The 14,904-nt window shown below is 38.1% G+C and overlaps 1 protein-coding gene across 6 annotated transcripts in view; it reads left to right on the top strand.

The window, feature by feature from the left end:
* The first annotated feature begins 4,984 nt into the window (after positions 1 to 4,984).
* erc2 (ELKS/RAB6-interacting/CAST family member 2) overlaps positions 4,985 to 14,904 on the top strand; it is a 44,491-nt gene continuing 34,571 nt past the window's right edge. For 4 of the 6 annotated variants that reach the window (XM_041981501.1, XM_041981504.1, XM_041981503.1 and 1 more), the window contains exons 1-2: positions 4,985 to 5,132; positions 9,591 to 10,396. In XM_041981501.1, the coding sequence (XP_041837435.1) occupies positions 9,725 to 10,396 (672 nt within the window). In that variant the 5' untranslated portion in view covers positions 4,985 to 5,132; positions 9,591 to 9,724. The remainder of the gene's footprint in view (positions 5,133 to 9,590; positions 10,397 to 14,904) is intronic. The other 2 variants (XM_041981505.1, XM_041981506.1) reach the window with 1 other exon arrangement.

Below are 14,904 nucleotides of genomic sequence, written 5' to 3' on the forward strand. Positions count from 1 at the left end.
AAGCACAAATGCAGTAAATAGATAAAACATTTTAAAATGTTCACAGCAGACAACTTTCCAGCTGCAACCAGATTACTTTCCAGCCTTTAAAGTTCAGACCTATCTCTCAAAGTCTCCCTTGAATTGTAAACCAGCCTATCGTCATTCATATTCTTCTGTAAAAACCGAGGATACGTGCTCTATTTCTACTAAAAGACACACAAACAGTCTGGATTACTGGTCAGTTCATGATTCTATATCTTTCAGTGAAGTAGTTTTAAACCAAAATGTTGGGTCTTTTTTATTCTATTTGTTGTCAGAGATTACTCAGTCCTACTCTTTTTACATTTTTGGTTCTAAACAATCACATTGCCAAATACTTTGTTTGCCTCTTAAGTGATGACATCAACTCAACACGAATCTAATTCTTTTTCACTTTACTGAATCATGGGGTTATGATGTCTTGCTTTTTATCCCATAGATGTAACATTTGTTTATTGATATAAATATAAAAATATTTTTTAATTAAAGCCAGCTTAACATCATAATGGTGCAGCTACTCTGGTAGAGATCTACACTCATATCACAGCTATTATTCTGTTATTAACATCTAAAGTTTTCAAGGACTTAATGAAAATGCTTTGGAAGCAGAGTGTGCTACCATGTTTCTGACCTGTTGTTAATGATAATTCTGCAGTATGTTTTTCTTTTTCTTCAAGTCATTCTAATATTTACAATGTCAATGCTGACACTAATCAAAGAGACTGAAAATGGGAGGTTCTGGCAGCTCCTTGCATCGACCATATCGCTGCTCTGCAGGCACACGCAGACGCACATTGTGGTGAAATTGTTAGAAGCATCTGATGCTCTGAGTGCTTCAAATCAATCTAATAACTAACACTTATGTTCTGTCTGTGAATGTGATATCATGATGGAAACACAATTAGAACTCAGAGGTTGGTACTTTTTTTAACCACATGAGCTCAGTGGTTGTCTCACTGTAATCTTTTTCCCACCATTTCTGCTAATTTAAACCTGTGTGTCCACGTGATGGAGAGCAAGAAAGGAAAACACTGAGATTTTTGTGTGTTCAGGACACAGAAATGCTGATGCCTCTCCATTGGGCCCTGTCAAGCACACTTACCATCAGTGTTTACCATGCAAAATGGGAGTAAGTGCTTGTAATTCCAGGTGGCCTAAAGGCAGGGGAAAGACAGGAGCCAGAGGACCATTTCTCGGTTTTGCAAATGCCTGCTGGGCCGTCTGTTCAAACACTTGTGAAGGACAAATTCACCTCATGATGGAATTTCAAAATATGATGCTATGAGATCAGACTGATTCATGCTGCAGCAGAAATTCTTCAGTCAGGAATACTAATGGCATATGTAGTTACCTTAAAAAATGTATTGTTTTTTTTAACAATGTGAGTAGGCTAGCAGCTTCATGATTCCATTTAAGCCTATATTTCAATGCTTTTGTGTCTGCAAAATCTTCCAGCTGTTGACAGTATGCTCTTGAAGTTGTGTTGACAAGATTAATGCCATAATATGTCTTTAAGGTAAAAATGACATTAATGCATAAAGTCTTGTTATCTGTGAGTTTGCAGGGCATCAGATGAAATGCCACAGAGTTGGCTCAGAAACAGTGAAACAAATGCTGCAAATCTACAAAACAATAATGTATCATTTCTACCTTAGAAAAAGTTAGACATTATTAAGTGAGGTTTTGGAGGTGTTAATGGGTGGATCTGAGACCTTAGGACACAGTTGGGTAAGCGGTTTTATGCAAATTCAAGTTGACTGGCAGTAGCTTTATATCAGATAAATTTTTTATTACCCCACCATATATTCTAAATGATCCTGTGTTTAGGAATGTACTTTTTCTTTCCTTTTTGCTCTTCTGTCTTGATAGATGCCTTGTTGTATGTTGTCATCTCAGTGCCGTGTTCATTAATGGTAAATATAATATAGTAATTATAATCTAATGTACATGTAATAATGTTCAGAATACTTCTCAGTTAGACAGAAAACAAATGTATTTACAAATATGATTAAGAGTCAATTTTGAAAAATGGACCATTTAAACCAAACCTGAAAAATAAATCTCATACTGCAGGGCACCAGTGGTCCCCTGCTTTGTCTCTGCTGGCTTTGGTTTCATCTAATCCTGCACACTTGATCTATTCTCATGCAAGCAGAACTGGGGGGGTTCTGTTTCTTCTGCTCAGTCAGTAAGAAAAACAGGATCAGATGGGAACGAATGCTGTTGAAGCTAAATTACAGGCCAGTACAGAATCTCTTGGAATATAAAGCTGAGAGTTAAAAGCGTCAGGCTATTTTATTCTTGCCAGGATTAGTAGATAAATGCCTCACCCTTGTTGCAGTGATGCAAAGTAGTGTGATGTATTTTAGTTTTTTGTTTTTTTTTATGTCTATCCTACTTTTACTACAGTCATGCAAATATTATTAGAAGAAATTAAATGTTGCCTCATCTTTGGAATATACTGTACAAGTCAGGAGGAGGAGAAAAAGATTACCTTTATTCTAGAGTATGTAATCACATTATAGAAATAACTAACCTCTGATTATATTTGAGAGAATATGTAATTATATTTTAGGTGTCATGATCAATACATTTTGTCCCAGATAAGATCCAAATCCTTTAATATTAAGTATCAGCTACTACTTGCATTGCAGCTCACAGTTCAAACTACACACCATTAGCAGAATACACTGAAATAATTGTTTTTTTAAACAACAAAACATATAAAATTTAATATAGATTAATTTTTCTTTTTATAAAAGTGTCAGCAATTCAACAAAGTACAGCATGTGCTTAAATTCATTTTCAAACAAAACAATATTAACAAGATTTAAATTAGAAAAAAAAAGTATTGCTTGATCATCTTTATTACTCTGAGTGTATGGGTAAAGTTAGCATTGGAAAAATATACAATAAAACCTTGAAATCAACATATAATGTCAGATGCTAATTGTTTCGTAATGACTTTTAATGTCAATTTCTGGGCTACTGCCATGTACTTTACTGGAACATGCTACTCCTGTGCTTATGTTTTCTCTATGTCTCATCTCCTGCTGGTTCACTGATATTGGTGAGCTGCAACTGCTTCATTCATGCAAGGAAAATAATTGCTGTGTATAATATAAATGACATATTGTCAAATAGCTTCAGTAAAGCTTATTTATTATTATGCTAATTATGCATGTAGTTATGTATTCACTGTATATTGAATGCTGCTGTGCTGCTTGCATAAAATCACAGAGATCATGAGTTGGTGCAGAATGTTGATTATTTGAAAAAAAGAAAAATAATCCTTGATCTGTGCCTGCTCTGAAACATGAGATAAGAAAATGTAAGGATTATTCAGATGAATTTATTTTTATTTGCTAAAGTGCTTGCTATAAATGAAAAAAATATACCTAAAATATGTATCAGATTAAAGAAAATAGGCCTACATTTCAAATTAATCATACTTAAGTACTCTCTGTGCACCTGCACATGCATGTAGATTTATCCCACAACAATGTGGCAACCACTAATAAATTTACAGATTATTATAAAACAGAACATCAGAACAATAAGAAGTTTTACTTTTGGCACTTTAAGTGGACTTTAATGTTTTTTAAACAATGATCTGCATGAACAAGTGGGTAAACGCTTCATTTTAACCATTTTTTTTCAAGTAACATGAAAGATTTGTGTCAATGTTTCTCAATCCTGGTCCCCACGACCCCCTGTCCTGCATGTTTTCAATATTTCCTAACTTCAACACACCTAATTCAGATTAAATAACCTCCTCATCAAGGCTTGTTAATGAGCCATTCATGTCAGCCAGGTTTGTTAAAGTACAGAAACATCTAAAACATGCAGGACTGTGTGTTCTGAAGATCAGACTTGAGAAACACTGATTTCTGTTATAAACATTAATGTTTGGCGAAATTTTAGTCAGATTAAAAATCCACTCAGAATAAAAGTGCTTCTTGCAAACACTTGAATCAGATCAGGCTATGAAAATAAACATGTACTATCTGTGCATACTGGAAACACGTGTGGCTGAAAATGATGTAATGAGTTTTAGAGGTGTAGATATATGGCAGCAGCCTAACTAAACACATGTTTAACTGACACTTTTGTGATGGAGACCTGAAAGGAGTTGAGGATGGAGGAACCTTCTTGGCAGTTCTCTGTTCAACAATGATAAACTCGGTGAGGCCAACCACCTGAGTTTCACAGGTTTCTCGTCGGTAACTGAATTGAGCATGCAGCGAACTAAGACGGAAAGCCCTACTTCATTCTCTTGTTTACAGTAGAAGAAGAAGGCTTAGCTGATGCTTAAATAAGATTAAAATTGGTATAACAACATTTTTCTTCTTAGTTTGTTTGATTCTCCTCAAATTAGCCACTCTTGAGTTTCATTCTGATTCACTATTCAGTACAATTTATTCTTAAATTTCTAATGATACTTATTTCAGTCAAATTGAAAATAGTAAATGATTTTGTGTAGCATATACATAATTAGAAATTAGTGCTTAAACCTGATCTCTGAACCCAACAGTTATTTGTTTACCATAATTAAACTTGAGTTTAATCTAACTTGGAGCACAAAACTGAATGCAATGCACATTATTAGTCATTTAGACATGGTTTTGCTGATGCAGGTAGTGCACATAGGCTTTACTTGTACTAATTAGATCAATTATCATTAAACCATACAGCATGTTTGCCTACTTCCGATCAGTGTCAGAACAACCTGTGAAAGATTGGCGTGATCGGGGACAATGTGACATATATATGGGATAAATGAGACAGAAAAAAAACTAAATAAAGACATAAATAAGTAGAAATTAACCATCATCTTGAGTCACGTGAGTGGACATGGCCAGCGATTTTCATTCAGCACCAAGATGATGTGAAATTCCGTGCAGGCTGCTTTCTGCATCTGATCCGCCCATCCCCTCCTGCCAGCTGCCACTTGCAGTAGTGGTGATGCTGCTCCCTGGTGTGTAGAGGAGGAGAGAGAGCGTGTCCGCTGCCCAATGACAGCGCAGGATGCTCAGAGAGGCTGCTGGGGTGAATGGAGGCGACAAGATGCCGTCTAGAGCGCCGAAGGAGAGGAATTAACATCGATAAAGGTATATCTCTTCAATTTATTTCACACCAGTTCTTCCTGGTATTTAATGTAGTAATGACACCCAAACCAAGGCGAGTGTTCGCTCGTTTTATTGTACGTTTGGCCGGAAAACCAATGAATACCCGCGTTTAAAAAAAAACGCTTCTGTGGTCATTGAAACAGCCAGTCAGTGCTCACTTGATACCCGAGAATTTGCATTTTCAGGCCGTGTTGAGACGATAAAACATTTAAAAATAAGTGTTTCAGTCGGGTTCCTCGCGGCGGGTTAGTCTATAATTTCATTGGTGTATTCAGGTGCTCCGCGCACGCACGCCACGCTGGAGCCGTCGAAAATGTAGGCCCAGAGAGCTGTCAATTGCTCGGTCGTGCCCTGCTTTGCTGCATCAAATGTAATTCAGCCTAAACGTGAAGGCAGCCGGCATGAATGTAGGCGTACACTGAAAACATTTACACAACCAATTTAGCCGGGTTGTCCGACGCGTATCTTTCCTTACGGAAGGATTCCAGCCCAAAGAGAACCACCGCCAAACACTGGAATTTGGTGAACGAGCCAATTTAGTGTAACATATTAACATGTTCTCATCCAGTCAATAGGAACGTAGGCGTAATGCTCTATAGTAGAATACCTGATGAGAAGGCTGCATGTGTTGCTCAAGGAGCTCTGCACCGAACTAACCCGGTTCCTTGTTTCTTTCTGAACTATTATCAGCCCACACAGCACAGACAAATTTGTCAGTCCGGCTATGTCTGCCAATGACATGACCTCTGGAGCACATTGCCTCATGCTAAGATCAGTTTTTCGTCTCCATCACCACACTTTGATTTGAGTAATAACATGATAGTCTGCATGCTGGCTTTCTAAATGTCAGATCTTCTCAACAGAAAACAGTTTCATGGACTCCACACATAGCCTGTGGCGAAATTGTTGTTTCAGGACATCTGTATCATCTCTGCTGTTTCTGCACTGCTGCTCTCTGAATTACCAGAGATGATTTTCCTCATTGGCCTACACTCTGGAATTTGTTGACATGTTTCCAGTCTGGGTAGCTGTAATGGCTCCGTAATTCCAGAACAACATAAGCTACTGTATATACTGCAAAAAATCTGGAACATTAAAGTCTACATAAGAAGGCTAAACCATTTTAAATTGTAATAAGGAATGACATGATGCCTGATAAAAACCAGTTGGTGTCTTTATGGAAATAAGCATAAAACTAGTTATTTCCTTGTTTATAAAATAATCTTTTCAGAGTAGGGGTGAGGGGGAGGGTTGCAGCTGGCCCTCTTAGCTGACATCTCCTGTGGTTGTCTAATGTTATCACTGTCTGCAATAATATATTGCTTTGGAGCTTTAGATGCAGCTGATACACAAGTAAAATCTTTACTCTAAGTAGGAAGTTTTGTCTTTTGAACAATGTCAGACAAAGACAATAACTGACACTATTTATATTTACTATGAGATGTCAACTAGTGCAGGTCATGTTTGTGTCTTTTAGGGAACTGGAGATATTGTATGCAATGTGAACTAATAAGGAAATTATCAGTCATAAGAAACTAATGGGCAGAACTGCCGTCTTCTGGTAACACTATGAAGTGTAGTTTAAAATGGGCCCACTTCACATTCCATGACTTAACATAAGATCAATTCATATTCGCTTTGCTAGTAACCAGAAACCTGGATGGGCACAGAAAGAGGGAGTGAAAGAAATAAATCTGAAATATTTCCTAATCTAGTAAAATCAGAAGAAACTAGAGAAATACACAAGGTAGGTAGAGTCTTTGCTGAAAATACACCACCACACACGTATAATGTAAAGCATTGCTGTTAGCACTTTCCACTAGTTTTAAATTAGGAAACTAAGTGTGATGCCTTGCTTCTGGTAGAAAGACGATATTATGGAAAAATAAGGAGCAAAGTGGAAGACATGCAGTTGCCCAGCTGGAATATAAGTGCAGCTGTTAACGTCCTCGATCAGCAGTCTGGCACAGCTGGCACAATTTTTCATACATTTCCCCTCTTTACACCGCATCGTTTTTCTGTAATTTTCAATTACACCTGTTACATAACTGAATCATAGCTAAGGCCAAATAGCACAGAAAATGTTGGGACTTGTGGCCCACCTTTACTCATATGTTTTTGTGGTAAAAAAAGTACAGCTTAGAAAAGCAAAAATATACCAGAGAGTCACTGTGTGAATCACTGGTGCATCAGTGGTGACATGGACAAAGGCTGACAAACAGTGACTCAAAGATGCTGTGCAGGATATTTAGCTTGACACTGCAAACTACTGACTTGATTTATTAACACTAACAGTGCTTCCAGAAACCAGACATCAGTAAGTCTTATTAGGTTTTTAAAGAAACTTAATTTGTCCCCTAAAACATTTATCTATCAGACGTCAGAGTAGCAAGCTTGAAGATAAGACATGTGCATATTTGAAATCTGAGTTTCTTAGAGGAATTATTTTCAGCTTGTGATGACATTTGATAACATGTTCTGTCCAGGTCCTTAGACAAATTCTGCCAGATTTGTTCTACCATTTTATATTTGAACATTCATATGCCATTTCCAGACACCTGTTACTAAATATAACTAAGAGATTACACTGTCCTTTGTGACCCTCTTCAATTCTTCACTGACCGCCCCTGGCCAAGTGCTTCCTCACAAATGATGCTTCAGTGAACAGAGCTGAGGGTTGCTATCATCCAAGTTCCTATTGAGTTTTGTACTTCACAGAGACCTGTTGACACATCGTTGTTCTGTGCCAGAAATTCTCTTTTTCTTGTTAAATTAAATTCAGACATTTCCTAAAGTTTGCAGTACCATTATATTTAGCAACAATTTCTTTTTACATACCTTTTGGAAACTTACTCTGCAGACATGTCAGAGGACTAAGGGGATTTATAAGTGTTAGCACAGACAGAGTCACCATAGCAACTGAATCTTCAGAGTGTCACCAGACGAGAAAGAGATGGAAGAGTCTATTTTTTTTTTAAACTCAAAGTCAAATATTATTCATCAACAGACATCTTGAGACATTAACAAATCTAGTTAGTGTCTTTATTTTCAGCGTTTATTGATAACAGCTTTCTGTGCTTGACCTAAAAATATCGACCAGTGTAATAATGGCACCTTGAGTTTGAATTAATCATACCCTGTAATATGTCTTGAGATATATTTAAGCTACAGATGGCACGGAATGGCCTGGCCATTATTACATCATTAAAAATTAAGTCTCCTGTATAATTTTTTCCCTTGTTACCAAGCAGGATGTGCTTCATTTTCAAACCTGTGAATTCTTGGAATTTTAATTAACATCAGAGCTAAAAAAGTTACTTGATTTGATTAGGTCCCTAATTATGAAATGCCCTCTGGGACTACTGCTATCATGTTATGCTTTTTAAAATAAAAAAAAAAACTGATGCATGTTTTTCATGCATTGTTCAGAGGATAAAATACATACCAGAGTAAAGAAATGCTCAGTTTAAACATCCTGACAACTGTACTATGATCTGCACAATGTCAGTGATAATCTATGAGTTTATGAGAAAGTATAGTGATGCAGAACTTTAATCTTTTTCATTTGCCATGAACTTGGGCTTTTGAATGCCAGCCGTCTTTCATCATTGATTTTTATTATTAGATTGTATTGCTCAGTTCGTCATGATACTATATGTTACACATTCTACATATCGATGCACGGTGGTTTTCTACATACTATATGCAGCTCGCGCTTGTGTTTCTCTGCAAATATGGAGTCACTTGTAAGCTAACTAAATAATAAACCCGCTTTACAAAAAACATTCTTTCTCCCAGAAGAGATGATCAGCTTGGGATCATACTTGCATAATCTTCTAATTGGATCTGCCCTGTACATCTTTATGGAATGCTCAAAATCTGTGATTTAAAAACAACTCATAACATGTAATTAATAATAGTAAAAATGTTGTGCTTTAGTATTTTTTTAAAATTATTATTTTTTGAGATTATTTCTAAAAGAATAAATTCTTTCATATTTATCATCTTTATTGTTTTTTTGTTTTTTTTTTTTTTTTAATTTTTGCATTTTTATAAGAATATCATTGTTTGACATCATTGATCAGAGCAGACATATGTGATATATGATTCTGTGAGGTTGTAAGTCTCTCTCCCTGACAGCATTTTAAGCATTGTTGGGATTTACTGTAGCTAAGTCTCGGCCAATGGGACATCTGGGATGATGCTGGGAAATTCCTGCAGGCCATTTGAAATTGGAGCCACATATATAGAGACAGTAAGCTGCTAATATTTAGTAACACTAACATAAAGTTAATACAACTATTTCCTTTACCATGTTTAGCCAGGTTCAATTTTTAAGTGAATTGCACAATTAATTTAAGTGTAAGCAGTGTTGTGTCTTACATTTGAAACATACAGATAGTTATTTATCTGAAAGATATTTTTCCCCTTTTTCCTCAGATCTGACTTTGATGTGTTCCACCTATTCAGCCAAAAAATAAGTCACCCATGTTCAGTTCAAAGAGTCAGAGCAGTCTCATCTCAACGCGCCCCTGTTAGGACCCTCTGGTGGCTACGTCGCTGAATCACAGGACATGTACGGCAGTGCCAGAGCTGTAGGCCATGTAGAGAGCAGCCCTGTACGGTCCCCGCGCCTGCCAAGGTCCCCCAGATTGGGCCATCGAAGGGCAAACAGCGGGAGCGGGGGTGGTGCAGGCGGCAAGACTCTCTCAATGGAGAACATCCAATCCCTCAACGCTGCCTATGCTACTTCGGGGCCCATGTACCTGAGTGATCACGAGGGCGTGGGTTCCACTGCCACCTACCCAAAAGGCACTATGACTCTGGGTCGCGCCACCAGTCGGGCCATGTACGGGGGCCGCGTCACAGCCATGGGCAGCAGCCCCAATATTGCCTCAGTGGGGCTGCCTCATGGTGACCTTCTGTCTTACAGTGACCTGGGCTCTCTCTCCATGCTGCACCCCCACCACCACCAGGGGGTGCCCTCCGCTCTGCTGAGGCAGGCTGTGCGGGGCAGTGGGGGGGAGCTGCTGGAGATGCAGGCCCAGCTCAGGGACATGCAGAGGGAGAATGAGATGCTGCGACGGGAGCTTGAACTGAAGGACAGTAAGTTGGGATCTTCCACCAACAGCATTAAGAGCTTCTGGAGTCCTGAATTAAAGAAGGAAAGGATAATGAGGAAAGAGGAGGCGGCTCGTTCATCAATCCTTAAAGAACAGATGAGAGTCACCCATGAGGAGAACCAGGTGAGACCACTCCTCTGAGCTCTCACATTTAATTCACTGCTGCAGTGAATTTTATTTGCTTCTTGTCTGTTGTCTTTTTGTTTTAAGTTCTGCTGTTTTTGATCTCTGCTTTCACCATACTCTTCTCGGCAATAGACCACAGTCATCATCAGTCCAAGAATCCAGAGAATTTTTGCAGTCATTTGTGTTTTTTAAGACTTGTGCAAACCTTTCTGGAAAGAGTTCTTTGTGCACATAAATATTTAAGTCACACTCTCCTTACTTCACTCTCCACCGCAGAATCAGTGTAACTTCCAGCCACAGGAAACACAAAACCCTTTAATCAAGTTTGTAAGAATATAGTCGAAATCTGTGCTTTCAGTTGTTCCTGATTAAGTGAAAAGCATGATGACTCTGCCAACAGGTGAATCGAATCTAACACAGTCTGGCTGCAACATTGCTTAATTTCAGTTTATTTTCACAAGTTCAGCAGATTGGCCCCAGAGGGAGAGATGTCAAAAGGTTTTTTTGCTTACCTCACTGTGGGGGTGTAGTCAGTCATGGCCCAGTTAAATCACTTACTGACAAGAGTAGGCACAAGGCCCAGAGACAAATGTCAAGGACACTTAAACACTCCCCGTCTGTCTCACTCTCTCTCTCTTATTGCAACATCTTTGCTTTACATACATTGACTTTGATCATCTCTCACTGTTTACCTGTGTTCATTTCTCTTTACTGCATTCAGGTTAGAAGTTTCTTTTTTCTAATTTAGGGAAATACCATTAACTTTCAGGTAAACTACTTGTCTCTAAAAACAGCTGTAACCATTTAGCATCCAGTATGAGTTTGTGCTCTGTGTCAATCTGATCTGGATGATTTTCATGTCAAATATCAAGTGCAAGATTACTAATAGTCAGCGGACTCATGTTTTAGACACAACTTAAAGATTTCGCTTTAGCTGGATTTGTCAGCTACGAGGAAAAGTGCATGACACTCCGAGGCAGATTGTGGACGAGGTCAGAGTATTGCTTGAGTGGCCAGATTGAGCTTTTTTTTTTCCTCTTTCCTTTTTTGAGGCAGGCTGGGTCATGATGCAGCAAATTGAACAAGGCTTTGAGGAATGTAAAAGCTGAATTTGACCAGCTGCTTGTAGCCTTTGTGCCAGTCTGTCTATGTTTCTGTCGGTCTGTTGGAGTGATTTTTGTCAGACATTGAGCAGCCAGCAGACCAATCACCACTCAAATAGGCAGACGACGTCACTCCATTCTCCAAGGTCAAAGCAGGATGCTTTTAAGTGGGGCCATCACACAAGACCTGTCTGTCTGCACATCTGCTTGTTTATGAGAACGTCATTTTTTAAGATAGTTTTTGACTTAGCTTTTTTGACTGGAGAAAGAAGAGGCTGTCCTTTGCCAGCTTGTTGCTAAAGAGGGAAGATTCTCAAAGCAGGATGGTTATTTCTTCTTGCTTCATATCTTTAGAAGTATCTTTAGAAGCTAGAAGTATATTGATTATCTTACATTTTAATGTTTTAGATAAATATAGAGTCCAGTGCTTGGTTTGTGCCTGCTCAGGCTAAACAAGTTCTGTCAGTGACTTGGCCAGAGCACTTAAGCATTTCACTTATTTTTAATGGTCTGTTAAGTACTTATTGTGAATCCATGTAGATATTTTTAGCTTGGCTTCATACATTGTGGGAGCTGAATGTGTCCAGCGGAACAGTGACTGTGGGCTTCCACGCGTTTGTGCTTGAATCAAAAAAAAGGACTGTGTTTTTCTCTTCAGCCTTATCCAGTGTTTGCTCGGTTTTGTCACTGAGTGATATTTATATCCCTCCTGGTCGGGTTCATTAATGAAGTATGTCAGCTAATAAAAGACAGATGTGCTGTGTTACTATAATTGGTCTTTTCTAACTTGATTTCTGGGCTGCAAGGCGTCCTTACATAAGTATGCACTTACGGAGGGATGGTTTAGTCACACCCACTGGGTTAGTTGAGAGGCTGACTGGGGAGCAAATTGCCTCATTAATAATGGAGTAATTTCAGGCCAATCATTACATATGTGTTGTGGCACCCTTTACAGTTGCATCAGGTGCCTCAGGCCTCTATTAGCTTGAGGAAATGCCATGCATTATTTATCCTGTGAAAATCATGTAGAGTCTATTTGCAAGAGCTTTAAAAAAAAATTGGAAACCATTCAGGCATTAGTTTGTCTTTCATCTGTTTTTTGGGGGCACAGGCTCTGTTGTGTGGGGGAAATACCAACCACCGCCTGCAGAGCTTTAATCAGGACAGTTGATGGCCATGACTACTGATAATGATTATCCCAGAACTATTTAATGTGGTGCAATTTTATTGCACCATGCAACTGGCACAGGATGTTATCTGTTTTACTTGAAATCAGCTGAATTTTTGTGGTGTTTGAAGCTGGACAAGAGCTGCTGGAGGCAAATGTGTGATGCTAGAGCACACCATATCTGACTGAGTCATGACTGCTGCTGCTCAGCCATCCAGTCAGCCCTTATCAACTCACCACAAAAATGGAGGCTGAGTTTCCCATATCAAGCGTCTGTGTCTCTGTAAGGATGAAACAACTCACATAAGACATGTTGAGTCTCACCCAAATATTGGGGGTTATGCATCGTAGCATAATTAGTATTACAGCACAGTGAATAAGCATTTATACTTTGCATGTTTGAGCGAAGGTCAGTGCTCTTTGTAGTTATTCCAGTGTCTAAAGAGCATGCAGAACTTTAATTACCCACACCAGAGTATGTGTGAGAGGTAAAGTCACAAATATTTGTTTGCACAACTGATTCCTCACATTAATGCTGTATGCTGACTTGATATTTGGCCTTTTTTTAGTCAACACTGAAGGAGCTGCAGCAGTCATAGATAAACAATGTATAAAAGTATTAATGTTTTTGTGTTTTGTTTAAAATCATTGAGCTTATCTGGAGACAGGATATATGTGTGCTTGTGGAGCCTATTTGCAATATATAAGATGGCTGCTGCTTCATCCAGATGGCAGGATATTGTTAAAACGATGTCTTTCTCATTTTATTCAAATAAGACAAAATGAAAATACAGAGAAGCTAAACTGGTAAGATAAAAATCAGAGTGGAGGATGGAACAACGAACCCAAGCCTTTCTTTCTCAAGAAACAAAGCTAGTAACAAAGCTGCTAGTAACAAAGTGCCAAAAGATGCTATTTATTTATTTGCTAAGTTGTCTTTTATGTGCAGACAACACTGGTTCATCATTAGAGTTGGCATCCCCTTCTGCTTCAGTGATTTATGGGCCAGTGTTAACTGGGTTAACAACCTAAAAACACAAGGACTGGTCAGGCACAAGGACTGGGCTGAAAATGAGTAAAAAAAAAAAAAAAAGGCAGTCAATGCCCAAAGACATTCTTCAGAAAACCTGAATAACTATTTCTTCAACCAAAGCAGTATTGCTTAAAATTAGAAGAAGTCCATTGGTGTCTTGGAAGAAAAATAATAAAAGGAACGAGGGGCTTTAGACCTTTGCATAACATATATTTAAAATGCTGATGACTAATGTTTTTACTACTGAACTAAATATAAACTAATATTGCAAACCATTAAGGATCTCTGTCATTGTGGATGCATGGTATTGATTTTTTTTCCTACCTAGAATATTAATATATTGCAAATCATTAAGTCCATATGGTTATATAAACATAAATATTTCTCCTAACTGCAGGGAACATTAAGTATTTTTCTATAGTGGAATTAACACATTATATTATCCATTATTCACTAGATTAAAAATGTCAACAACCATTGATTAAGAACACTTATAAAATATTAATAATAATAAATGATTGGATTTATATAGTGCTTTTCAGGCTGCCCAAAGAGCCTTACATTGAATCCATTATTTGTTCCCTCCATTGTCCCACTGTGGTGGTGGTAAGCTACATGTGTAGCCACAGCTGCCCTGGGACAAACGTACACAAACATGGCTTCCAATTTGCACCAACAGCCTTTCCACTCACCACCAAGCATTCATTTATTCATATACCAGTGTTGCCAACACTGGATGCAATGCAGATAAAGTGTCTTGCACAAGGAAACAATGGCAGAATGACAGGGACAACCCTTTGCTGAAAAGTTTGACCTTATCTGTGTGTTTGTATTTTTTATTTGAGCCAAAGATTGTTTCATTTTAAGTTAATAGAGATTATGTGCTGATATAGTTGTGCATCCATATTTGTTTCTTTTCTTTTAATGAGCTTCACTTCTTGGAGATTCCTCTTTTTCTCCAAAACCAGTGGGAGTTTGTTTGTTGTTGTCCAGACATTATTTGAATAAACAGCCAAAAGACAATTGTATTCATGCCTTCAAAGGCATTAGTTTTATGTTATCATTGCAGATCTTTTGAATATTCAAAGGGGAACATTTATTGCCTGCAGTGCCCAGCTGACTTTCTGATCATCATGCAAAAATGTTGTAAGATTACATCCTCAAATATGATTAAAAAATTATTTAACCACAACATGAAAGA

Source organism: Melanotaenia boesemani, chromosome 3 (genome assembly GCF_017639745.1).
Source record: "Melanotaenia boesemani isolate fMelBoe1 chromosome 3, fMelBoe1.pri, whole genome shotgun sequence".
Lineage (NCBI taxonomy): Eukaryota > Metazoa > Chordata > Actinopteri > Atheriniformes > Melanotaeniidae > Melanotaenia > Melanotaenia boesemani.